Here is a 25,690-nt window from a genome sequence, read left to right as displayed (position 1 = left end):
TCATCATCATCATCATCATCATCATCATCACCATCATCATCATCATCATCATCATCATCATCATCATCATCATCATCATCATCATCATCATCATCAGTTCCAGTGATGGGAGCTGAAGATGTGGTTTGATAACTAAGTTAGCAGGCAAAGTTCCAAAGTTATGCTTAAATGCGATCCATCCTCTCGAAGGTTCTAGTGACAGGTGATCAAATTTATTTTCCGCACCTAAAAGCCTTTAATTTTCTGAAGAAACCGACAGTGCGCCTTATATATGAGAAAATCTTTAAAGACAGATTCCTCTTACAACATTGTTTCTTTATGATAAATAACACGATTAATTATTGACTTAATATACCGTACCATGTTTCTCAGTATATATTATGTTCCTGAATGTATGGATGCAGTAATGTGTGGTGTAAGAGTGAATTTACATTTTCCAATTTATTACCAGCTCTTAAGATGAACGGACCCTCATCCCTGACACATTATAGTTTTCATCTGAAGCAGTCTTCTGGAGGTCTGGATACATTTAGATGTTCAAGTTTTAGGAAATAATGTTTCATCATGTTCCAGTTAATTATATTATGGGATGTATAATGACTTGAATGCAAAACGCCGAAACGCTATCCTTTCTATTTCTCTTCCATTTATCTCCATTATCCTAAATTACAAGGACACATTTTGAATGTTATTGACCTCATTTGATTCAGTGATAACACAGATTTAATAATTTCCGTGCTTTGATACATCACACAGGAAACTCATCTATCCTCTGGGATTCATGTTATCAGTGACAAAACTATCTTTGACGTAATCAAATCACTGCTGTGAGTCTTTTTTCCTGCTGCAGACTTCACATAATCTCGTGTTTGTCTCAGTCTCAGTGAGTTTGGTGTGTTCAAACTTTAATTCATTCAAAGCCAGGATGCTTGACTGCTATCAGCTCATATAACTGCAAAACATGACCTTGTTACCTGGTCTTGTTACCTAGGTCAGGTGGTTGCCCTGGCAACCCACCAAGAACCCAATGATGATATGGACCATCAGGTCTATGATATTACCCAGTCTGACCTGTAGTGTTTTTAGCTGTGTGTACAGTATGTTTACAGTATTCAAGGGGTCCCCTGACCACAAGTTGTATATATGTTTTGTTTTACTAAATATTAGTATTTAATTTTTTTAAATCTTAAAAATATGAATATATAATATAATAATAATAAAATATAATAATAATAATAATAAAATTATAGAATATATAATAATATGATATATAATAATTATATAATATATAATTATATAATATTATCATTTGATGATATTAAAAAAAAATTACTATTTTTAGTTGTTTTTTTCTAGACAAAAAAGAAATGTGTAGCAAACAATTAAGGCTGTCTGATTTCATCTCAAGTGTTGTTTCTAATATTTATTTAAACATCAAATACATTTACAACATCAAATAGAAACTACATAGTCAGACTGGATTCTCTACCATACTGATAATAAAAAAATGTTTTCTGTTAGTAGATTATCAGGTATTTAAAATCTAAAAATCAGTAATTTCACGCCTTGAAAAGTGAATTCATTTCATATATAGTATTTTCCGCACTATAAGGCGCACTGGACTATAGGGCGCACCCTCAATAATTTGTTTGTTCTATAATTTATTTCATATATAAGGCGCCCCAGATTATAAGGCGCACACAATAAAAAAATAAATAACATGTATTTGATAAACTGCAGCGGCTGTAGTTGTGCGTCCGTCCACTAGATGGAGCCGCGCTGCTCAGACAGTCATGACTGCATTCATGACTTCCTGATTACCTTTGAATGGCCCCTGTTGTTATGTCAATAAGACATTCTGAGCCTCATCAAGAAAACCTGATCACTTGATCACTTTGCCATCTTAGAAAGAAGTCAACACGCATATTAAAAACCTGACATTAAAACTGTTAACTCATTACGAGTGCAGTCAGTGCGAACAGAGCGGATTATTTCCTGATCTGAAGGTCGAAGCAGATATTTAAGCTCCGACGTTCGTCTTCGTTTGTTTCGATCGATCGGTAGTCCAGTCGGAGGTGAGGTGCAGCTATTTGCTGCTGTGTGTCCTCAACAATTTTTAACTAGTTTTAATGTCAGGCTTATAATTTACTGTCAAACGTGACGCTGTTTTACTCCTAGAACTGACTTTAACGTCGGTGTCTCACCGCCGTGAATCTCACAGCACCTCGCTGCAGACAGAATACACAAGCCTGAATGCGCCCCCCCGCCCCCCCAGAGCTATCAACTACCTTTGTAAATCAATGCAGCACACCTGACACCTTTGTCTAGCAGTGACTGCTCTTTATATTTCAGAAAGGCTGTAAGTTCAGCTTTGAGGGTCTTTATTCACCTTTAGTCCAGTTTCTCCATGTGTTTCCACAGACTAACAGAATGGACCGTCACTAGATTCCAGATGACAGCACAATGGGGTTTTTAGACCAGTTCAGTTTAAAGTGGGTTATTTCTGACGCCAGATAGTTAGAAATACTGAGATCAGTCAGTCAGTCAGACTTTATTCATAGAATTGTTGAAAGTTCCTTATGTTTTTTTACGTAACCACCGGTGCTCCTACAGTCTGCTCTACCGTCTGAGAGCAGCTCAGTCAGGACTTCGGTGAAGCCCCTTGACTACCGTTGTTAGGGGGCGTGGGCCCGAGTGCCTTGTGAGGGGGCCCCCTGGTGGCGGAGTGCGGCATGACTGGCGGCCAGACTGCCGGCTTTTTTTCAGCGATCATGTTTTTAACCAATATTAATATGAATATTAATCCATATATAAAACACACCGGATTATAAGGCGCACTACGGGATTATGAGAACATTTTAGGCTTCTAGGTGCGCCTTATAGTGCGGAAAATACGGTACATACAAATTTATTAAAACATTTTTTGACAATTTTGGGAGATGGTTCCATTAAGACCTTATGTTTCAAAAATGTGTTTTTCCAGGAATTACTTAATAGTTCAGGCTTTAAAGCATTAATCAGCTTTGAGAGCACATCCTTAGCTTCTCAGTAACAACCTCCTGTTTGATGGTGGCTATCAGCCATCGCTGAACAGCCGTGGGACAGAAAATCAAAGTCTTCACAGGGATGCTTTATCAAGATCACAGTGGTGTAGAGTTTGATAGTAGCATTGGAAATTCCCATGTTTACCACATCTTGTCCCAACCAGTCTTTGCTATTAAGAAATGTTCAGGAAGAAAAGACATGAAATGTGAACTTTGGTGCAGATTGGACCACAGGATGGACAGCAGGGTTTCTGCTTCAAGGGGAAACAACAACAACATTTGTAGAACCGTCACACCCATTTCTTTGCATGACAATTCCCAAGCTGCAAAAAGGAAAAATATGAAAGCCAAACTTTATAAATCTTTATGATGATTTTAGTGCAGGACTCTCAAGAAACATGTGAAATTTGGTACATATTGCAGTAAATCAACTGGATGTACAATGACTTCCTGTTTAATGGCAAAACATTAATGTTTGACACGCAGGCACACACACACACACACACACACACACACACACACACACACACACACACACACACACACAGGGTTACAATATTGACCAAATTTCAGGTGAGTTGAGTGAAATCACAAAGATCAATTTGTTCAAATACAAATTGTGCATTCTTCAAAATTGGCCTATGGGCTGCATTTGGCCACTAAAGACCCAGATTTCCACGCCCATTTCTGTTTGTGATGTTGTATTTAATTTTCCTCTCCTATCATGATTTTTTGAGTATTTCCAAAAACAGAAGCCATTGCAGGAAAAAATGTCCTTGCAACAAAATGGTCTGCACTGCTTAGTGTCCGGGCCCCAATAGACCAATGGGAAAGCTGATATCAAAGGAGGATTGACCAATGAATTGTTTCCTACAAAGAAAAGGTCACAACTTCAGTTAAATGCACATTTTGGAACATTCAGAGCATATTGATAATGACCAGAAAAGATTTTCCTTATTTCTTCCTAGGTAGAAACAACATGAAAAATGTTCACAAGAAACTATTCTGATGTTTGAAGTGAAGTTTCTCCCAGTGATTATTACTGTCTGTTGAGTTTTTATAAAAATGTGCTGAGACATTTGTGTTTGTATTACTGTCCACTGCAGGAAAATCAGCTTTGAAGAAGTGAAAAACAGTGTGATAGCAATAGTGATGGTCACTCGGTGTTTTCACTACAGCGGACAAATGAACTCCTTGAACTTCATTTTTGCCTGTAAGGAGAAGTCGGATCAAACGGAAAATAAGACAATTGAAGCCAAGAACTTCCATCCTTTGGAAGAAGATGCATGCATCTCTTCCAGCCTTTGTGTTGGTTTTCTGTACAGTAGATGGTTCATCAGGCTAGCAGCTTCTTTCCACTTCATTAAGAACAAACTATAACTGCTACTATTGGTGGACTTCACCATGGAGGCAAAGAACATTCAGCAGGAAGCAGTCAGTGTTCAGACAGTACGTATTCATCATCAGCGTCTTAAACTTTACCTCCAACATCTTCTGTCCTCTCTTCTGTTTATCAGCTTTTCCCAACTCAGAAACCTTCGTAGAAACAGAGAAATAACCAGACCCCTTACCGCAGCCTGTTCGTAGGTCATTTCAGCCTACACTTTCACACATCAGTATCTGGCTTCTCCACCAGTTTCAGAGCCTCGTGCATGCCGGCCGCCGACAGCTTCCGATTGATGTTCCTGTAGCGGCACCGCAGAAGGTTACTGTAAGTCGTCCTCAGATCGCGGTTAAAAAAGGCATAAATGAAGGGGTTGATGAGGGAGTTGGCGTACCCGAGCCACAGGAGAGTCCTCTCCAGCCAGAGGGGCACGCAGCTGCACTCCACCCCGCAGATGAACGGCCTGGCGGTGGACACCAGGAAGAAGGGCAGCCAGCAGAAGGTGAAGGCGCCGACCACGATGCCCAGAGTGGCCGCGGCCTTCTGCTCCCGCTTGAAGATGGACTGGTTTTTCCTCTTCCGGCGTTGGTAGTGCTCACCGGTCTTCAGGAGGTGGGAGACGCGGGTGCTGCACTCCTCCTCCACCTCACGCTGCAGCTTCAGCGCCGCCGCCACGCAATCCAAGCTCTCCTCTTCTTCAGCTTCCTCCTCCAGATCGGCTTCTGTCCCCTGTGCACTTCCTGTTTCCTCCGATACAGCTGGCTTTCCAGACTTATTCCCCCCTCGTCTACCTCGGGGGGCCATCCCTGCACTGTGCTCCCCTTCCCTGGGGAAGCCTGTGATGGTGTGCTTGGCAGCGCTGAGTTTGGCGGCCCGGTAAATCCGGTAGTACATGATCAACATGACAGACATGGGTATGTAGAACGCCACGGCCGTGGAGTAGACGGTGTAGCCAAAGTCCTGGCTGATGAGGCAGACTCTGCCGTCGTTGACGTTCTGCGCCCAGCCAAACAGAGGGGGGAGCGTGATGGAGGCGGAGAGGAGCCACACCGACAGGATCATCTTGGCCATGCAGCAGCCGTTCTGGCGGACTGGATACGTTAGCGGTTTGGTGATACCCAAGTATCTACAGAGGAAAACAAGATGGGTTGTGTCATTAAGAGACGACAATTACTGCTGAAAATCAATCAATCAATCAATCAATCAGTCAGTCAATCAATCAATCAATCAATCAATCAATCAATCAATCAATCAATCAGTCAGTCAGTCAGTCAATCAATCAATCAATCAATCAATCAATCAAGTTTTATTCACATAGCGTTTAATCACGTCATCAGACATTTCAAAGTGCTTAAACAGACAGAGAAACCCAACAGAACCCTCCAGACCATAAACGACAGTGGAGGGGAAAAACTCCCTCAATGAGGAAGAAACTCCGTGCAGGACCAAGGCTCTGGAGGGGGGTCATCCACTTTGACCGGTTGGGTGGAAAATAAATAATTGAAGATCAGGACAGGGTCAGAGACAGAGTCAGATAGTCCAGATAGAGTCAGGGTCTTCATGGTTACAGTCAGACGATTGGGGTTGTTGTCTTCACACATGTTCACCATCAGGGAGTTGGTGAATTCAAGGCACAATTAGCTGCATGGACGACTGTATGGAGGAAGGAGGAAGAAAGGAAGCAGGTCCTGCCCGGAGTTTCTTCCTCAATGAGGGAGTTTTTCCCGCCACTGTCTCTGATGCTCTGGAGGGTTCAGTTGGGTTTCTGTCTGTTAAAGCGCTTTGAAATGTCTGCTGCCATGATTAAGAGATACATAAATAAAACTTGATTGATTGATTGACCCCAGCTGATGGATAGATGAGGGGTGGTACTGGTGGGATGGGGGAGCAGGTCCACAAAATGATTGTCTTACCATACCCTGAGTAAAAAGGGGCTTAAAAAAGAATGTGTGTTTAAAGCGTCTCGTGTTTGTCTTGTCCTGTCCTCATGTGGGGAACTGGGTAATTTAACATGAGATAAAGTTCAATAACTCCAGAGGAACCACAGAACTCACTCCGCAATTTATATTCACACTCTAAATCACATTAGTGCAGGAGTTAAATGATATAAATGTGTAAAAGGATTGAAATCAGTTGCTACTACAGTTCTAATTTCTGTTTAGATTCATTTGAGAGAAACTTCCACACTTTTCACTCCGCACTACTTCCCTAATCCTGTTATTTGTCTTAAACCGGATCTTTACTTGGATGTGAATTTGATGCCCTGTGAACAAACACCGGGTCTGATCCCTGCGCCAGACGGAGTCCGCGTTCTAATCCCGCGTCTCAGTGCCAAAGGAGACTGAGCCACATCCACACCAAACCGAGATGGAAACTGGTGTCCTGAGGGAGAGGTGGGATCGAAGGTAAAACACGGATAAAATGTTTCTGACGCGTCTTTTTCCACTGATGCGATGCGTAAAACCAGACGGGGTGATGTCCTCGGGTGACTCTTCCTGCTTATCTAAAGAATGATGTCAATACTTCACATGATGTAATCATTCAACATGCTTTTGTTGAGTGTAAGATGCAAAAGAAGTCTTCAATTAGTGCGTAAAATAAATGACTCTCACCTGTCGATACTAATTACGCACAGACTCATGATGGACGCGGTGCAACACATCACATCCATGGCGATAAAAACGTTACAGAAGAATTGTCCGAAAATCCACTGACCACCAATCAGGTCGGTGATGCTGACGAACGGCATGACGGCCAGAGCCACCGACAGGTCGGCCATGGCCAGACAAACGATCAGATAGTTGGAGGGCCGACGCAGCTTCTTCACGAAGCAGACGGAGATGACCACCAGCAAGTTCCCGCAGATGGTGGACAGGGTGAGCATGGTGAGGACGCCCCCGATCAGGACCTTCTCCACCCGCCCGTAGCTCAGGATCTGCTCCCCGCATCGCGTCCCGTTCGTCTCCATGACCTGCGGATGACTGGAGGCGGACGGGGAGGTCGTCGCTACCGTGGCTGCTGCCTCCGCGGCGCCCTGCGCAATCAGCAGCACCCGGGACGCAAGAGCCTCCGAGATCATGATGTTGGTGGAGCCCCCGGGATCCTCACCGCCGACACCGGGTCTCATGCTACTACCGCCGGCGGTGCCGTTAGTTTCTCCCACAACAACCATTTTGCTGTCTGAAGGTCCCTTTCATCCATGGACACCGCTCCGGTGGCGACATTACGTGCGCACAGATGTGGCGACGAGTTGAACGTTTCCTCAGCCCCCCCTCCGGATCAACTTCTCACATAGTCGTTTTCCTTTCATAGAGATCGACACCTAAACCTTCACATTTAGAGGGACACTCGTCATTACGCACACTCCGTTGCGCGCTGCGGGCATAATCCGAAAATACCTGACCTATAAAAACCCGGCATCGCTTCATGTCGTCTGTGGGGGTCCTGGCGGCTGTCCCACCCCCCAGTTTGATGCGCACAAGGCAGAACATGAGAGTCATGTGGTGTGAAAACACGTTTGAACCGATGACCAACTGAACACCCCATGAAAACATACGGACTGGAACACACCAGTCACCCACGGGGGGGGGGGGGGTACATGAAGTTAAAGAGAAAATGTTGGTGTTGCCCCCACCAGGACCACTCGTTCATTCAGGGGGACGACAGGATGGAGGTCATTTCTATTCACTGCTCATTTTACCGCCACTGAGGAAGTTATGTAAACAGGCCTGTCTGTTTGTTCAATGAGCAGCATCGTGTTACAGTCATCTGTAGCGCAGGGGGGGGGGGGGGGGGGTGGAGGGTGGAGGGTGGAGGGGGGGGGGTGGAGGGTGGAGGGGGGGTGGAGGGTGGAGGGTGGAGGGGGGGTAATGTAATGTAATGTAACTAAATGTAACTACTCCTTAATGTAACTAATAAATGTAACTAAATGTAACTCAGTGTAATGTAACTAAATGTAACTACTCCTTAATGTAACTAATAAATGTAACTAAATGTAAGTCAGTGTAATGTAACTAAATGTAACTACTCCTTAATGTAACTAATAAATGTAACTAAATGTAACTCAGTGTAATGTAACTAAATATAACTACTCCTTAATGTAACTAATAAATGTAACTAACTGTAACTCAGTGTAATGTAACTAAATGTAACTACTCCTTAATGTAACTAATAAATGTAACTAAATGTAACTTAGTGTAATGTAACTAAATGTAACTACTCCTTAATGTAACTAATAAATGTAACTAACTGTAACTCAGTGTAATATAACTAAATGTAACTACTCCTTAATGTAACTAATAAATGTAACTAAATGTAACTCAGTGTAATGTAACTAAATGTAACTACTCCTTAATGTAACTAATAAATGTAACTAAATGTAACTCAGTGTAATGTAACTAAATGTAACTACTCCTTAATGTAACTAATAAATGTAACTAAATGTAACTACTCCTTAATGTAACTAATAAATGTAACTAAATGTAACTCAGTGTAATGTAACTAAATGTAACTACTCCTTAATGTAACTAATAAATGTAACTAAATGTAACTCAGTGTAATGTAACTAAATGTAACTACTCCTTAATGTAACTAATAAATGTAACTAAATGTAACTCAGTGTAATGTAACTAAATGTAACTACTCCTTAATGTAACTAATAAATGTAACTAAATGTAACTCAGTGTAATGTAACTAAATGTAACTACTCCTTAATGTAACTAATAAATGTAACTAAATGTAACTCAGTGTAATGTAACTAAATGTAACTACTCCTTAATGTAACTAATAAATGTAACTAAATGTAACTCAGTGTAATGTAACTAAATGTAACTACTCCTTAATGTAACTAATAAATGTAACTAAATGTAACTCAGTGTAATGTAACTAAATGTAACTACTCCTTAATGTAACTAATAAATGTAACTAAATGTAACTCAGTGTAATGTAACTAAATGTAACTACTCCTTAATGTAACTAATAAATGTAACTAAATGTAACTCAGTGTAATGTAACTAAATGTAACTACTCCTTAATGTTAAATAACTGAATTTCTGACTGATTCTAGTTCCAAACATTACAGTTAGACAGAAAAAACATGTTTGTTTGTTTCTCTGTTCTAACATAAATCCTTTTCATTTGTCAGGTTGTTACTCAGACACAAGTGAGGACATTAACTGTTTAAAAAACATTTATTTATTAACACTCTGACCTTTTTTGCTCTCGTGGGCTACATAAAATGATGTAGGGGCCACATTTGGGCCCCGGGCCATGAGTTTGACTCAGACTATAACTTTTATCTGTAACTCATCACACGGCAGACGTTATATATTTTATGATCGATGTACCATTTATATTAACAGTCTGCTCCTCCATTCTTTTATATCTTTATTCTAACACCCAGACAGACATGGGGGGCACTGATCGCTCTTCAGAGAGCCATTCTCATTTTCAGGCCATTTAAAAGGAGCTGGAGCCCCAGGGGGCCCCCATCCATCATCTTAAGGCATTGATGAGTGTGTGGACCAGACATCCGGTCAGCTCCTCTCTAATGTGAGGCTGTAGCTGGAGGCGAGAGCATCCTGCCCCCCCAGCAGCAGGAACCAGACGGGTTCTGCTGTACAGGTAAACATCTCTGATGACACCTGTGTGGAACACAGCCTTGTGTTTTAGACTAGCGCCCCCATGTGGCCACAGGTCCACACTGTATGATTTATACTGGTGTCTCAGAAGTGATTATTGGTGTTCTTTGTGTATATTTATGGATAATTTTAGCTTTATTTTGGGAAATAAACTCATAAGAGATAATAAAATAAAGAGACAGTCGTTGGAAAAGAAATCAAACCGGACACTGAGGACATTGTTTCTTGATACTTTATGTATCCTGGGGGGAACCTTCTCTGTATTTGACTCATCCCGGGGAATTCATTATCATATTACTCCATTCAATGACCGCCGTTTTTTAATTTGGGGCTTAATTTTATCTTTTGAGAAATTATTTTATTACATTTGTAGCAAAAATGTAAACTTCCCGAAGTTCCATTATCTTCCGTTCATCTCCACCTCTGTTGCATCTGCTCAGAAACCTGTAACTAAGTGAACTTTAGGCCTCAATCACATATGAATGCTGTGAAACTCACATTGTTAAGCAGATACAAAAAGAACAATTGAGCATTCAGTATGCCAACTGCTGTAGTTACTCCCTGACTGCTTCATCCGTATCCGGGGGGACAAACATGTCAGTCAATCAATACGGCTCAGGTTACGTCAATCACTCTGTCAATCACTCTCGTTGTTACGTCAAGATGGGAGCTGTGATGAAACGGATCGTCATCAGGGTGTCCAGCAAAAATATCCATTTATTTATTGATACAGGAAGTGTTTGTTTTCCAGTTTGTGGGAGTTGGTCGGGTTAGGAAGGAGCACTATGTTTATGTAGAGACCTGACAAAATGTGTTTTTTATAATAGGGCACTTTAAAACAAGTCAAAGCTTCACGATTTCCCATCAGGGTTCGGGCTAACCCCGTAACCCATTATAGACAAACCAGCCAGCAAAATGAAAAAAGAAAAAATCTCGTCTTTCTTCCAGTGAGACCATGTTGAGGTGTGTAAAAAAAATTATATTAAATTTTGTGATGATGTTTTATTAATTAGATAGTTTAGCTCATATTATCAAACATGTTAACTTCGTGCTACTTTTAGACACTCTAATTTCTGCTCTCAATCTCACTATTTTGTTCTCTTTCATGTTTTTTATCATCTCTATTTAAATATCAGGGACACAAATCTGTGAGGGATCAGAGTTGTGTCTCTGGCCAATGAAATATTGATAGAATAAGAAGGAATTAGAAAATAATTTGGAATGTTTTGTAATCATCCTCTTAATTTCTATTCTAAATGTCATATTTCTTTGAGTGTATTTGTTTGCTTCATTTTCAAAGCCCTCCAAATTTTCCTGAATAGTCAGTCCATATACCTCCTTTGATTGGTCTTGATTCCTCATTATGATGGATGGATAGATGGATGGATGGATGGATGGATGGGTGTTTTTTGTTTTTCTCCTGAATTTTGAATGTTATCATTAAAATTAAAAATATTAATGTCAATAATAAAATACAGTCATTTAAGAAGACCCTGTCCCAGTTTCCCCTTCTTGGCATACAGTAATGTTGTGATCTTATATTAGTGTGGATGTCCAGACCTTCGTGAGAATCTATTAGATCACGTGTCAAACTCAAGGCGCGGGAGCCAGATGTGGTCCGCCACGACGTTTCATTTGGCCCACGGGAGCATAAAAGGTCAGTGTCTAAAAAAAAATAGGTCAAAAGTGTGCTTTGACCAAAAACTACATTTCCCACAATGCAGTCATTTAACCCATTTTAACTCTGACAAAACGTAGTGAACAAAGTTAATGTCCTAACTTGTGTCTGATGTTATTTTTCTTTATTGATTGATAGTTTGATCCTTGATTGATGGAGTTCTGTGGGTTTAATAACCTGACAAATGAAAAGGATTTATGTTAGAAAAGAGAAACAAACAAACATGTTTTTTCTGTCTAACTGTAATGTTTGGAACTAGAATCAGTCAGAAATTCAGTTATTTAACATTAAGGAGTAGTTACATTTAGTTACATTACACTGAGTTACATTTAGTTACATTTATTAGTTACATTAGGAGTAGTTACATTTAGTTACATTACACTGAGTTACATTTAGTTACATTTATTAGTTACATTAAGGAGTAGTTACATTTAGTTACATTACACTGAGTTACATTTAGTTACATTTATTAGTTACATTAAGGAGTAGTTACATTTAGTTACATTACACTGAGTTACATTTAGTTACATTTATTAGTTACATTAAGGAGTAGTTACATTTAGTTACATTACACTGAGTTACATTTAGTTACATTTATTAGTTACATTAAGGAGTAGTTACATTTAGTTACATTACACTGAGTTACATTTAGTTACATTTATTAGTTACATTAAGGAGTAGTTACATTTAGTTACATTACACTGAGTTACATTTAGTTACATTTATTAGTTACATTAAGGAGTAGTTACATTTAGTTACATTACACTGAGTTACATTTAGTTACATTTATTAGTTACATTAAGGAGTAGTTACATTTAGTTACATTACACTGAGTTACATTTAGTTACATTATTAGTTACATTAAGGAGTAGTTACATTTAGTTACATTACACTGAGTTACATTTAGTTACATTTATTAGTTACATTAGGAGTAGTTACATTTAGTTACATTTATTAGTTACATTAAGGAGTAGTTACATTTAGTTACATTACACTGGGTTACATTTAGTTACATTTATCAGTTACATTAAGGAGTAGTTACATTTAGTTACATTACACTGAGTTACATTTAGTTACATTTATCAGTTACATTAAGGAGTAGTTACATTTAGTTACATTACCCTGAGTTACATTTAGTTACATTTATTAGTTACATTAAGGAGTAGTTACATTTAGTTACATTTATTAGTTACATTAAGCAGTAGTTACATTTAGTTACATTACACTGAGTTACATTTAGTTACATTTATTAGTTACATTAAGGAGTAGTTACATTTAGTTACATTTATTAGTTACATTAAGCAGTAGTTACATTTAGTTACATTACACTGAGTTACATTTAGTTACATTTATTAGTTAACATTAAGGAGTAGTTACATTTAGTTACATTTATTAGTTACATTAAGGAGTAGTTACATTTAGTTACATTACACTGAGTTACATTTAGTTACATTTATTAGTTACATTAAGGAGTAGTTACATTTAGTTACATTACACTGAGTTACATTTAGTTACATTTATTAGTTACATTAAGGAGTAGTTACATTTAGTTACATTACACTGAGTTACATTTAGTTACATTTATTAGTTACATTAAGGAGTAGTTACATTTAGTTACATTACACTGAGTTACATTTAGTTACATTTATTAGTTACATTAAGGAGTAGTTACATTTAGTTACATTACACTGAGTTACATTTAGTTACATTTATTAGTTACATTAAGGAGTAGTTACATTTAGTTACATTACACTGAGTTACATTTAGTTACATTTATTAGTTACATTAAGGAGTAGTTACATTTAGTTACATTACACTGAGTTACATTTAGTTACATTTATTAGTTACATTAAGGAGTAGTTACATTTAGTTACATTACACTGAGTTACATTTAGTTACATTATTAGTTACATTAAGGAGTAGTTACATTTAGTTACATTACACTGAGTTACATTTAGTTACATTTATTAGTTACATTAGGAGTAGTTACATTTAGTTACATTACACTGGGTTACATTTAGTTACATTTATCAGTTACATTAAGGAGTAGTTACATTTAGTTACATTACACTGAGTTACATTTAGTTACATTTATCAGTTACATTAAGGAGTAGTTACATTTAGTTACATTACCCTGAGTTACATTTAGTTACATTTATTAGTTACATTAAGGAGTAGTTACATTTAGTTACATTTATTAGTTACATTAAGGAGTAGTTACATTTAGTTACATTACACTGAGTTACATTTAGTTACATTTATTAGTTACATTAAGGAGTAGTTACATTTAGTTACATTACACTGGGTTACATTTAGTTACATTTATCAGTTACATTAAGGAGTAGTTACATTTAGTTACATTACCCTGAGTTACATTTAGTTACATTTATTAGTTACATTAAGGAGTAGTTACATTTAGTTACATTACCCTGAGTTACATTTAGTTACATTTATTAGTTACATTAAGGAGTAGTTACATTTAGTTACATTACACTGAGTTACATTTAGTTACATTTATTAGTTACATTAAGGAGTAGTTACATTTAGTTACATTACACTGAGTTACATTTAGTTACATTTATTAGTTACATTAAGGAGTAGTTACATTTAGTTACATTACACTGAGTTACATTTAGTTACATTTATTAGTTACATTAAGGAGTAGTTACATTTAGTTACATTACACTGAGTTACATTTAGTTACATTATTAGTTACATTAAGGAGTAGTTACATTTAGTTACATTACACTGAGTTACATTTAGTTACATTTATTAGTTACATTAAGGAGTAGTTACATTTAGTTACATTACACTGGGTTACATTTAGTTACATTTATCAGTTACATTAAGGAGTAGTTACATTTAGTTACATTACACTGAGTTACATTTAGTTACATTTATCAGTTACATTAAGGAGTAGTTACATTTAGTTACATTACACTGAGTTACATTTAGTTACATTTATTAGTTACATTAAGGAGTAGTTACATTTAGTTACATTACACTGAGTTACATTTAGTTACATTATTAGTTACATTAAGGAGTAGTTACATTTAGTTACATTACACTGAGTTACATTTAGTTACATTTATTAGTTACATTAGGAGTAGTTACATTTAGTTACATTACACTGGGTTACATTTAGTTACATTTATCAGTTACATTAAGGAGTAGTTACATTTAGTTACATTACACTGAGTTACATTTAGTTACATTTATCAGTTACATTAAGGAGTAGTTACATTTAGTTACATTACCCTGAGTTACATTTAGTTACATTTATTAGTTACATTAAGGAGTAGTTACATTTAGTTACATTTATTAGTTACATTAAGGAGTAGTTACATTTAGTTACATTACACTGAGTTACATTTAGTTACATTTATTAGTTACATTAAGGAGTAGTTACATTTAGTTACATTACACTGGGTTACATTTAGTTACATTTATCAGTTACATTAAGGAGTAGTTACATTTAGTTACATTACCCTGAGTTACATTTAGTTACATTTATTAGTTACATTAAGGAGTAGTTACATTTAGTTACATTACCCTGAGTTACATTTAGTTACATTTATTAGTTACATTAAGGAGTAGTTACATTTAGTTACATTACACTGAGTTACATTTAGTTACATTTATTAGTTACATTAAGGAGTAGTTACATTTAGTTACATTACACTGAGTTACATTTAGTTACATTTATTAGTTACATTAAGGAGTAGTTACATTTAGTTACATTACACTGAGTTACATTTAGTTACATTTATTAGTTACATTAAGGAGTAGTTACATTTAGTTACATTACACTGAGTTACATTTAGTTACATTATTAGTTACATTAAGGAGTAGTTACATTTAGTTACATTACACTGAGTTACATTTAGTTACATTTATTAGTTACATTAAGGAGTAGTTACATTTAGTTACATTACACTGGGTTACATTTAGTTACATTTATCAGTTACATTAAGGAGTAGTTACATTTAGTTACATTACACTGAGTTACATTTAGTTACATTTATTAGTTACATTAAGGAGTAGTTACATTTAGTTACATTACCCTGAGTTACATTTAGTTACATTTATTAGTTACATTAAGGAGTAGTTACATTTAGTTACATCACATGTAGTTACATTTATTATGTACATCCGGCCCTGTGAGGACAGGTGTGGCCCTCAGTGAGGATGACTTTGACCCCCCCTGTATTATATTGATGATAAACTCCTGAGCAGACAGCAGGTCCTTTATTTTGAAGGTAAAATCACGTGACTGCAGGAAATCCCATTCTCACTCCTTCACTGCTTCCGTTTGTTCCAGCCCCCCCCCCCGCAGGTCCACGGGTCTGCTCTGTGTTTACACTGCGTTCCTGTGTAAATACCGCGTAAGAGCAGTGTAAACACCGCGGTACCGGAGGGCTGGGCGGAGGGCTCTGATTGGAGGGTTGGGAGGAACCGGATCTGGAGCCAACAATCAGCTGGAACGCGTTCGGATCCCTGGGAATGAAGACTGACGGGCCGGCGGAGCGGCGGGGACTCCGGTATTAACGGGTGTCTGTCCGGTGACCCCCCCGGTGGAGCCGCTGGAGCCCGACGCGCAGCCGCTTCCTCCTCCACCGGACCGGGCTGACATCATCCGCTGGATGAATCATCGTCCTCACTGGGGGGGCTCAGGGATGCTGGCAGACCGCTCCCAGCGGTGAACGGCTGCACGTCTGACCGGAGGAACCGGAGGAACCGGAGGAACCGGAGGAACCGGGATGGAGGCCCTCCTCCGCCAGCTGCAGCGGGACGCGTCCGGACACCGGCACCGGGCGCTGCGGGACGCCTGCGCGTCCGCCTGCGGTGAGTTCCTCCGCGGCCTCCCGGGCCCCTCCTGCGGGAGAGGGCCACCTGGAGGTGGGGGGGCTGTAGGAAACAACAGCATCGGACCGGCCTGACGTGTCGAGGCTCCGCCACACACACACCTGCTGTTTCCGGCAGGTGTGATGACGTCACTCCGACGCCGACGGGCTTCAGCCTGAGCTGTCAGAGAAACTACGTCACTGATACAGGATTGTTTATTGGATTCATCATTGGTGACGTCATCAATAATGACTAGAGCACCCGCTCCTGTAGAGTCACCTGTAGAAACGACTGCAGGTGTTCTCATGACGGGTTCTAGACCTGTAGAGTCACCTGTAGAAACGACTGCAGGTGTTCTCATGACGGGTTCTAGACCTGTAGAGTCACCTGTAGAAACGACTGCAGGTGTTCTCATGACGGGTTCTAGACCTGTAGAGTCACCTGTAGAAACGACTGCAGGTGTTCTCATGACGGGTTCTAGACCTGTAGAGTCACCTGTAGAAACGACTGCAGGTGTTCTCATGACGGGTTCTAGAGACGTGAATAAACAGTCAGCTGACAGGTTACCAGAAACACTCTACAGTACTGCAGTAGTACTACAGACCCCACAGGTTTCTGTCCGAAGAGTTGATGTAGTCAAACAGCTGTAGGAAACATTACACCGGAAGTCACGTGATTATGTTGTGTGTAATATGTGTGTAATATGTGTGTAATATGTGCTTTATAAAGGAGAGCTACAGCGGGATATTCTAATAGAAGATGTGAGACTATCCGCTACAGCAGTCATCATCACTGACTGACTAGATTAGAACCTACAGTATATACTAGTTTAAAATCTATACACTAGATTGTAACCTATAGATTTAATTGTAACCTATAGACGAGATTATAACCTATAGAGTAGATTATAACCTATCGACTAGTTTATAACCTATAGACTAGACTATAACCTATAGACTAGATTATAACCTATAGACTGTTTTATAATCTATAGACTAGATTGTAACCTATAGACTAAATTATAACCTATAAACGAGATTGGAACCTATAGAGTAGATTATAATTTATAGACTAGATTATAACCTTTAGACTATATTATAACCTACAGACTAGATTAGAACCTATAGACTAGTTTAGAATCTATAGACTAAATTATAACCTATATACTAGTTAATGACCTATAGACTAGATTGTAACCTATCGACTGTTTTATAACCAATAGACTAGATTATAACCTATAGACGAGATTATAACCTATAGAGAAGATTATAACCTATAGACTGGATTATAACCTATAGAGAAGATTATAACCTATAGACTGGATTATAACCTATAGACTGGATTATAACCTATAGACTAGATTATAACCTATAGACTAGATTATAACCTATAGACTAGATTATAACCTATAGACGAGATTATAACCTATAGAGAAGATTATAACCTATAGACTGGATTATAACCTATAGAGAAGATTATAACCTATAGACTGGATTATAACCTATAGACTGGATTATAACCTATAGACTCGATTATAACCGATAGTGTAAAAATAAACATGTCAGTCTGTTCAGTCATCTTTTTGGGCTGATTTATTCTACGTTAATAATAATTAAATGTTGCATCTTTGTGTTTCATCTGTTGATCAGAAGCTCTTCAGTTTCAGAATGGATCAAACAGGATTTCTGCTTCACAGCTTCGGTGAGTGAGACATGAAACACTAGTGAACACTGAACCTCCATCGTACAGCGTGTTAACAAATAGACAAGAATCAGCCAAGAGTGGGTTCCTCTAATCTGAGGTGGCCGTAGACTTTTATTCTGTTTCCTCTGTAGTAATTGAAGGTATGATGGTGGAACATGAATATTTTTGCCTTGTTGCCATGGAGATACTCCTGTCTGGGTTAGGATGTCTCTGGCTGAAGTCTGACGTGAACTGCTTGCTGGATTTGATAGTATTTCCATATAATCCCAGTTGTGTTGGAGCGCAGTAGTACCGGATTAGTTCAGTGTTTCTGGGGCTGAACTGGATTCATTACTGACGATGATTTAGACGACAGTCTGATGTTCTGAGCGTTTATTCATGTTTGTTATTTATATCTCCTGAACAGCTGATGCGTGGGACATAGAGGGATGTTTTTTCTTGAATTTTAGATCATGTTGCCGTCGTTAATCATCTTCTTTTCATTCCCATTTATTTGGCTCTTGTGAGGTTAGATCCTGTGTGTGTTATGGTCTTTGTGCCCTTTTATTTACTGCTCTCTGTGTGCTGATGACGTTTTAGCTCGGCTTGTCTGAGCCAATCAGGTTACCCGCTGAGGCTCCTTCCAGCCCAGTTAAACCAGTGGGGACGTGACGGCTCAGACATGAAGGCCTGTCGTCTGCGTTCAGCAGCAAAGCGTGGCGCTCGCCCAGCCACAGATAATGAGGACAGCCACAAGAATAAGGAAATAGTTTGTGTCCCTGAGCCGGAGCCTGTCCAATGCTAAACCATCTGTATAATCTGTATATCACAGATCCAGCTTTTGTGTTTCTCAGATTATCACAGATTGATATGAAATGCTGTTGGCTGTTTATTCCAGGTTGATTGATGTGTAGACAGGAGAGCACTAGTGATTTGCACCCCATGTGGGTGAAGGTCAAATGTCAGCCGAAAATGTGCCGTGATTCCACACAAACATAAGACTAACATGATCACTGGTAATTCTTTTTAAGTTTCATTTTAATAGGATTAACCACAAACTCTTTTTTATTATAAAATATAATATAACAATGAAAACACAGCAGAAAAGTTACGTTTCGTGGACTTCAGTGAACCATTCTGTCTCGTGATGAACTGAAGGACATCTGTGATGAAGACATGATGACAACGTGGACGGAGGTGTGTGTGTGTGTAAAGTGTGTGTGTTGTTGTGCATCCAGAGAACGATGTCTGCTGCCTCTACAGATGGCTCTGGAGACCAAAAACACCAAACTGGGACACACAGCGCTGACAGGAATGCAGGTGAGATCGCTCCTCTGTTCCACCTGAGCTGTGTGTTTAGATCCATTTAACAAAGTCAACATTAACGCCTACCGGATTGTCTGGATTATATACTTTTTTCAGAGGTTTTGAACCATGTGGTCTATACAAAGGTGCGTCTAATCTGTTGGCTAAATTGTCTAAACTGCATTACAACAAAGAGAGGGTCTACAGTATTATATATCTATACAGTATACTGTATATAGTAGTATACAGTATTTTCCGGACTATGAGGCACATCTTCAATGAATGTCTTTCCATATATAAGGCACACTGGATTATAAGGCGCATTGTTGGTTTTTGAGAAAAGTAAAAGCTTTTAGGTGCGTCTTATAGTGCGGAAAATAGTATAACTGTAAAGAACAGAGATAGAAATACTGCTGGGTGTGGTGTGTAGCAGTGAAATAAGTACGATACTATTTTATAATTTGGCTCAAATGGATTAAATAACAGCATTAATAAAGAACGGAGCGTCTGATGCTGTTTAGACGACTTCATGGGTTTCAGTGAAGATACTAAAGAGACCTGTGGGTTCAAACGCAGGAGAAATGAAGGTAAATAAATGCTGGATAGAAGTTTCTGCCGTGTGAAAAGACACTGTTCAGGAAAGAATCTGTTCAGGTACATACGTGTACATTTACAGTACAAAATCCTTCTGTACATGCAGTAAATTCTACTTTATTAACATAGATTTGTGCGGCTTATAGCCCAGCGTGTCTTGCATATCTTTTTAAACAAAACAAAACAAAACACTAGAGCGGATGTGGTTCATATACAGGTGCGCTCTATAGTCCAGAAAATACGGTATATTGAGTGACATGCAGCCTTTGATCTGGGTCAGATCATGGTTTCTGTGCTGCAAAGCCTGCTGGGAAGTCTGGTTTTCAACACTTAAAACAGTGAAACAGAATAGAAATCATGGTGCGTCAGCCTAAAGGAAAATTGTTTTGCTAGCACAGAATTGTGAGAAGAAGACAACACTTTGTGAGCTCAGCTGCTGCGTTGCTGAGGAGGCGGTGGTCTGATGAAACATCACGTCCCCCTTTGTCTTTCTGCGAGCAGAGGCTCCTCTGTGAGGACCGGTTTGTGGCTGAAGCTGCTGTGGAGGTCCAGGAGAAGCAGCTGCTCAGCCAGATGTTGGAGGCCATCAGAGTCACTCCATCCCTCCATGAAGACCTGCAGGTGGAGGTGATGAAGGTGAGGCCTGTGAGATGTTTCTCCAGCGTGTCCTCCATGTCTTCCTGTAGACTCTGAGCTGATCACTCAGCTCAGACCTGAGATGCTGCAAATGTAGTTCAAAAAGTAAAAATACAGTTTAAAGATCTGAACTTGCAGCGAGCCGAGCGTTGGGTTCCTGATTGGTGATTGGTTGTTCAGATTGTCTCCATACTTTATTGAATAGTTGGGATTTTCCCATTGGTTGTTTTGTTGACAGTAGGCTCTGTCTGCAGGTCCTGCTGTGCATCACCTACTCACCAAACTTTGACATTAATGGAGACTCCATCCTCAGGATCGCTGAGGTAGGACCGCCTGCTGGTTGGTGTGAGGCTGGAGTGTCTTCATGTGAACGTACCGTCGGTTCCTTCTGCTGCCAGCGACAGGAGAACACTGAGTGTCACCGCTCGTTGGATGAAGAAATGTGTTGATTTGTTATTGATTAGTTCACCTGTGTGTGTGTGTGTGTGTGTGTGTAGGTGTGTATCGACACCTACGTGTCCAGCTGTCACCAGCGCAGCATCAACACGGCGGTCCGAGCCACGCTGAGTCAGATCCTGGGAGACCTGACGCTGCAGCTCCGACACAGACAAGAGGTCCACACACACACCTGAGTGACGTCATCGGGTCACTCACACCTTTGTGTATTTGGGGTGCTCTTAGAGACAAACAGTCTTTTCTGAGACCCTCAAATGAAATGATTTGCTCCTTGGTGCTAAAAAAAAATAATCTGTGTAACTTCAGGGTTCTTTGGGTTCACAGGGTGCAGATGGAGACGAGGTGACTGCACTACCACTACACACTAAAGGTTGGTATGATCACCCCCCCACAGCATGTAGAGGTTCATATGATAATAACATAATCATGATAAAGATGAAGGAGGTGTGTGGATGAAGCTTGTTAGCGTGTTTGCAGATGTGTCTCCCACCAGCCAGGCTCTGTGTGAGGACGTGGTGACGGTCCAGTCGCTGCTCTGTGAGAAGCTGGAGGCAGTGGACAGGTAACGTCACATGGTCCCGTCCTGTCCAGGTTCACAATGTGAAACAGTTTGGAGTGAACTAATAAATCATGAGGTCACCTCAGTTCTCTATAAAGGTGAAGGAAAACGTTCAGAGAAAAGTCATTAGTTGAAATAGAACTAATGTTCCTGTGGTTCCAGATGATGACGATGAAGATGATGATGATGATGGCTGATGCATGCATTATAAATGAGCAGCAGAGTGTGTGTGGTGTGAAGCCACTGATGTAGACGCGGTTAACTGAGGAACAGGCCTTTTAACGCTTTAAAGTCTGAGCCATGGAGACTTTAAAGGGTTATAAATTGATTTATTTTCCAAAAATAAATCTATTTTTGAAAAATAAATTAAATTTATGTTCTTAAAATTAGATTTCCAAAAATCTAGTTTTTGGAAAATTAAGATGTCATGGAACCTTTGGGAAAAAAATACAAAAATTAGTTACATGAGCTTTAATTTGTATAATTGTGTCTGAATCCTGGAAAAAAATGTGAAATTTATGACGTAGACGTATCAAAATCCTGAAATGCCAAATGTACCAAATATTCTGCATTTGGCGGTGAAGTGTTTAAAGCGCTGAAACACTAGAGAGGTTTTCTGGCGGTCAGTGGTTCCGTCGCGTCCTGCTGCTGACCACACCTCAGTGAACGGTGTGTTGGGTGTGGCGTTCACGGTTCAGATCCACCAGTTTGTACAGTGCAGCTCACAGACACACTCAGGTTTTGTATAAATCTGTTCTTTTAATGTTGTGAAACTTTGAAAACAACAAAGTGATGACAGAAACTTTTGCTGCGGTCATCGTGACACTGGACGTTACCAGAGGCTCTCTGACCTCTGTTTCCTCCTGTCGTGTTCCAGCGGTAACCAGCTGCTGCAGCTCCTCTACTTAGAGTGCATCCTCGCTATGCTCAGCAGCTGTCCACCCACAATGCACCTGTCAAGAGGCTTCACTGATTTTGTCTGGTAAGATACAGTTAGCATCAGAAATGTAGTGACGGGCTCAGACTGAGACAGAGGGAGGGGCCAGAGAAGGACAGGCGACACAGACAATAATGGTACTCTGTTCTAAAATGCATAGAGGTGCGTGATCCTCTCAGGTCTGTGGATTAATACATTATCTATACATTATCTATAACTAAGTGTTTCCTGTTCTTCCAGCAGGAAGTTAATGTTTTAATTTGATAGTATAACTGGTAGTTTTTATCGTGTATCATGTTAATTATGCTGCATTTTGTTAAGTGTAAGACCTCAGACACGGGTCAGTTCTTCCTCCTGCTCACCGATAATAACTGAGTAAACTGATGTAAACGTGGTCCTCAAACCAGCATGTGTCCACCAGGAAGCAGCTGTGTCCAGCCCTGGTGGCCATCATGGGAAACCCTGTGAATGACAGAACTATCGCGTCCCACCACGGCTACATGGGGGCGCTAGAGCGCCTCACGGACAGACCCGGTCAGGGTAAGTGTTCCAGACAGAAACCTAACCCTGACAACATTGGTTCCTACATCATTTAGTTCCTACTGGAGGACAACATTGGTTCCTACATCATTTAGTTCCTACAGGAGGACAACATTGGTTCCTACATCATTTAGTTCCTACAGGAGGACAACATTGGTTCCTACATCATTTAGTTCCTACAGGAGGACAACATTGGTACCTACATCATTTAGTTCCTACTGGAGGACAACATTGGTTCCTACATCATTTAGTTCCTACTGGAGGACAACATTGGTTCCTACATCATTTAGTTCCTACAGGAGGACAACATTGGTTCCTACATCATTTAGTTCCTACAGGAGGACAACATTGGTTCCTACATCATTTAGTTCCTACTGGAGGACAACATTGGTTCCTCCATCATTTAGTTCCTACAGGAGGACAACATTGGTTCCTACATCATTTAGTTCCTACTGGAGGACAACATTGGTTCCTCCATCATTTAGTTCCTACTGGAGGACAACATTGGTTCCTACATCATTTAGTTCCTACAGGAGGACAACATTGGTTCCTACATCTTTTAGTTCCTACAGGAGGACAACATTGGTTCCTCCATCATTTAGTTCCTACTGGAGGACAACATTGGTTCCTACATCATTTAGTTCCTACTGGAGGACAACATTGGTTCCTACATCATTTAGTTCCTACAGGAGGACAACATTGGTTCCTACATCATTTAGTTCCTACAGGAGGACAACATTGGTTCCTACATCATTTAGTTCCTACAGGAGGACAACATTGGTTCCTACATCATTTAGTTCCTACTGGAGGACAACATTGGTTCCTACATCTTTTAGTTCCTACAGGAGGACAACATTGGTTCCTACATCATTTAGTTCCTACTGGAGGACAACATTGGTTCCTACATCATTTAGTTCCTACTGGAGGACAACATTGGTTCCTACATCTTTTAGTTCCTACAGGAGGACAACATTGGTTCCTACATCATTTAGTTCCTACAGGAGGACAACATTGGTTCCTACATCTTTTAGTTCCTACAGGAGGACAACATTGGTTCCTACATCATTTAGTTCCTACAGGACAACATTGGTTCCTCCATCATTTAGTTCCTACTGGAGGACAACATTGGTTCCTACATCATTTAGTTCCTACAGGAGGACAACATTGGTTCCTATATCATTTAGTTCCTACAGGAGGACAACATTGGTTCCTACATCATTTAGTTCCTACAGGAGGACAACATTGGTTCCTACATCATTTAGTTCCTACAGGAGGACAACATTGGTTCCTACATCATTTAGTTCCTACTGGAGGACAACATTGGTTCCTACATCATTTAGTTCCTACAGGAGGACAACATTGGTTCCTACATCATTTAGTTCCTACTGGAGGACAACATTGGTTCCTACATCATTTAGTTCCTACTGGAGGACAACATTGGTTCCTACATCATTTAGTTCCTACAGGAGGACAACATTGGTTCCTACATCATTTAGTTCCTACAGGAGGACAACATTGGTTCCTACATCATTTAGTTCCTACAGGAGGACAACATTGGTTCCTACATCATTTAGTTCCTACTGGAGGACAACATTGGTTCCTCCATCATTTAGTTCCTACTGGAGGACAACATTGGTTCCTACATCATTTAGTTCCTACAGGAGGACAACATTGGTTCCTACATCATTTAGTTCCTACAGGAGGACAACATTGGTTCCTACATCTTTTAGTTCCTACAGGAGGACAACATTGGTTCCTACATCATTTAGTTCCTACAGGAGGACAACATTGGTTCCTACATCATTTAGTTCCTACAGGAGGACAACATTGGTTCCTACATCATTTAGTTCCTACTGGAGGACAACATTGGTTCCTACATCATTTAGTTCCTACAGGAGGACAACATTGGTTCCTACATCATTTAGTTCCTACTGGAGGACAACATTGGTTCCTACATCTTTTAGTTCCTACAGGAGGACAACATTGGTTCCTACATCATTTAGTTCCTACTGGAGGACAACATTGGTTCCTACATCATTTAGTTCCTACTGGAGGACAACATTGGTTCCTACATCATTTAGTTCCTACAGGAGGACAACATTGGTTCCTACATCATTTAGTTCCTACAGGAGGACAACATTGGTTCCTACATCATTTAGTTCCTACTGGAGGACAACATTGGTTCCTACATATTTTAGTTCCTACTGGAGGACAACATTGGTTCCTCCATCATTTAGTTCCTACAGGAGGACAACATTGGTTCCTACATCATTTAGTTCCTACAGGAGGACAACATTGGTTCCTACATCATTTAGTTCCTACTGGAGGACAACATTGGTTCCTACATATTTTAGTTCCTACTGGAGGACAACATTGGTTCCTCCATCATT

The 25,690-nt window shown here is 39.7% G+C and overlaps 2 protein-coding genes across 2 annotated transcripts in view; one reads left to right on the top strand and one right to left on the bottom strand.

The window, feature by feature from the left end:
• Positions 1-4,650: 4,650 nt before the first annotated feature.
• On the bottom strand, positions 4,651-7,396 carry LOC137603961 (5-hydroxytryptamine receptor 7-like). Its single transcript, XM_068327847.1, has 3 exons — positions 7,041-7,396; positions 5,256-5,554; positions 4,651-5,132 (listed from the first exon to the last, which is right to left on the bottom strand). The coding sequence occupies exons 1-3, from the start codon at positions 7,394-7,396 to the stop codon at positions 4,651-4,653; spliced, it is 1,137 nt and encodes a 378-aa protein (XP_068183948.1).
• An 8,636-nt stretch (positions 7,397-16,032) lies between these two features.
• arfgef3 (ARFGEF family member 3) overlaps positions 16,033-25,690 on the top strand; it is a 57,929-nt gene continuing 48,271 nt past the window's right edge. Inside the window, exons 1-10 of the mRNA XM_068327487.1 lie at positions 16,033-16,590; positions 18,240-18,291; positions 19,512-19,593; positions 20,674-20,808; positions 21,063-21,131; positions 21,306-21,422; positions 21,589-21,634; positions 21,742-21,826; positions 22,701-22,805; positions 23,182-23,300. Coding sequence (XP_068183588.1) covers positions 16,506-16,590; positions 18,240-18,291; positions 19,512-19,593; positions 20,674-20,808; positions 21,063-21,131; positions 21,306-21,422; positions 21,589-21,634; positions 21,742-21,826; positions 22,701-22,805; positions 23,182-23,300 — 895 coding nt within the window. The 5' untranslated portion in view covers positions 16,033-16,505. The remainder of the gene's footprint in view (positions 16,591-18,239; positions 18,292-19,511; positions 19,594-20,673; positions 20,809-21,062; positions 21,132-21,305; positions 21,423-21,588; positions 21,635-21,741; positions 21,827-22,700; positions 22,806-23,181; positions 23,301-25,690) is intronic.

This window comes from Antennarius striatus, chromosome 11 (genome assembly GCF_040054535.1).
Source record: "Antennarius striatus isolate MH-2024 chromosome 11, ASM4005453v1, whole genome shotgun sequence".
In the NCBI taxonomy this organism is placed as follows: domain Eukaryota; kingdom Metazoa; phylum Chordata; class Actinopteri; order Lophiiformes; family Antennariidae; genus Antennarius; species Antennarius striatus.
Note: the sequence above shows the minus strand (reverse complement) of the source record. Positions and strands in the feature narration are given on the sequence as shown.

What these genes read in the sequence shown, in the direction of transcription:
- LOC137603961 (XM_068327847.1), bottom strand. Translation starts at nt 7,396, where the DNA reads ATGGAGACGAACGGGACGCGATGCGGGGAGCAGATCCTGAGCTACGGG. An exon ending in TGCGTAATTAGTATCGACAG is followed by an intron (nt 5,555 to 7,040) that starts GTGAGAGTCATT and finishes TTTCCTCTGTAG; the next exon opens with ATACTTGGGTATCACCAAAC. An exon ending in CACCATCACAGGCTTCCCCA is followed by an intron (nt 5,133 to 5,255) that starts GGGAAGGGGAGC and finishes ATCTGGAGGAGG; the next exon opens with AAGCTGAAGAAGAGGAGAGC.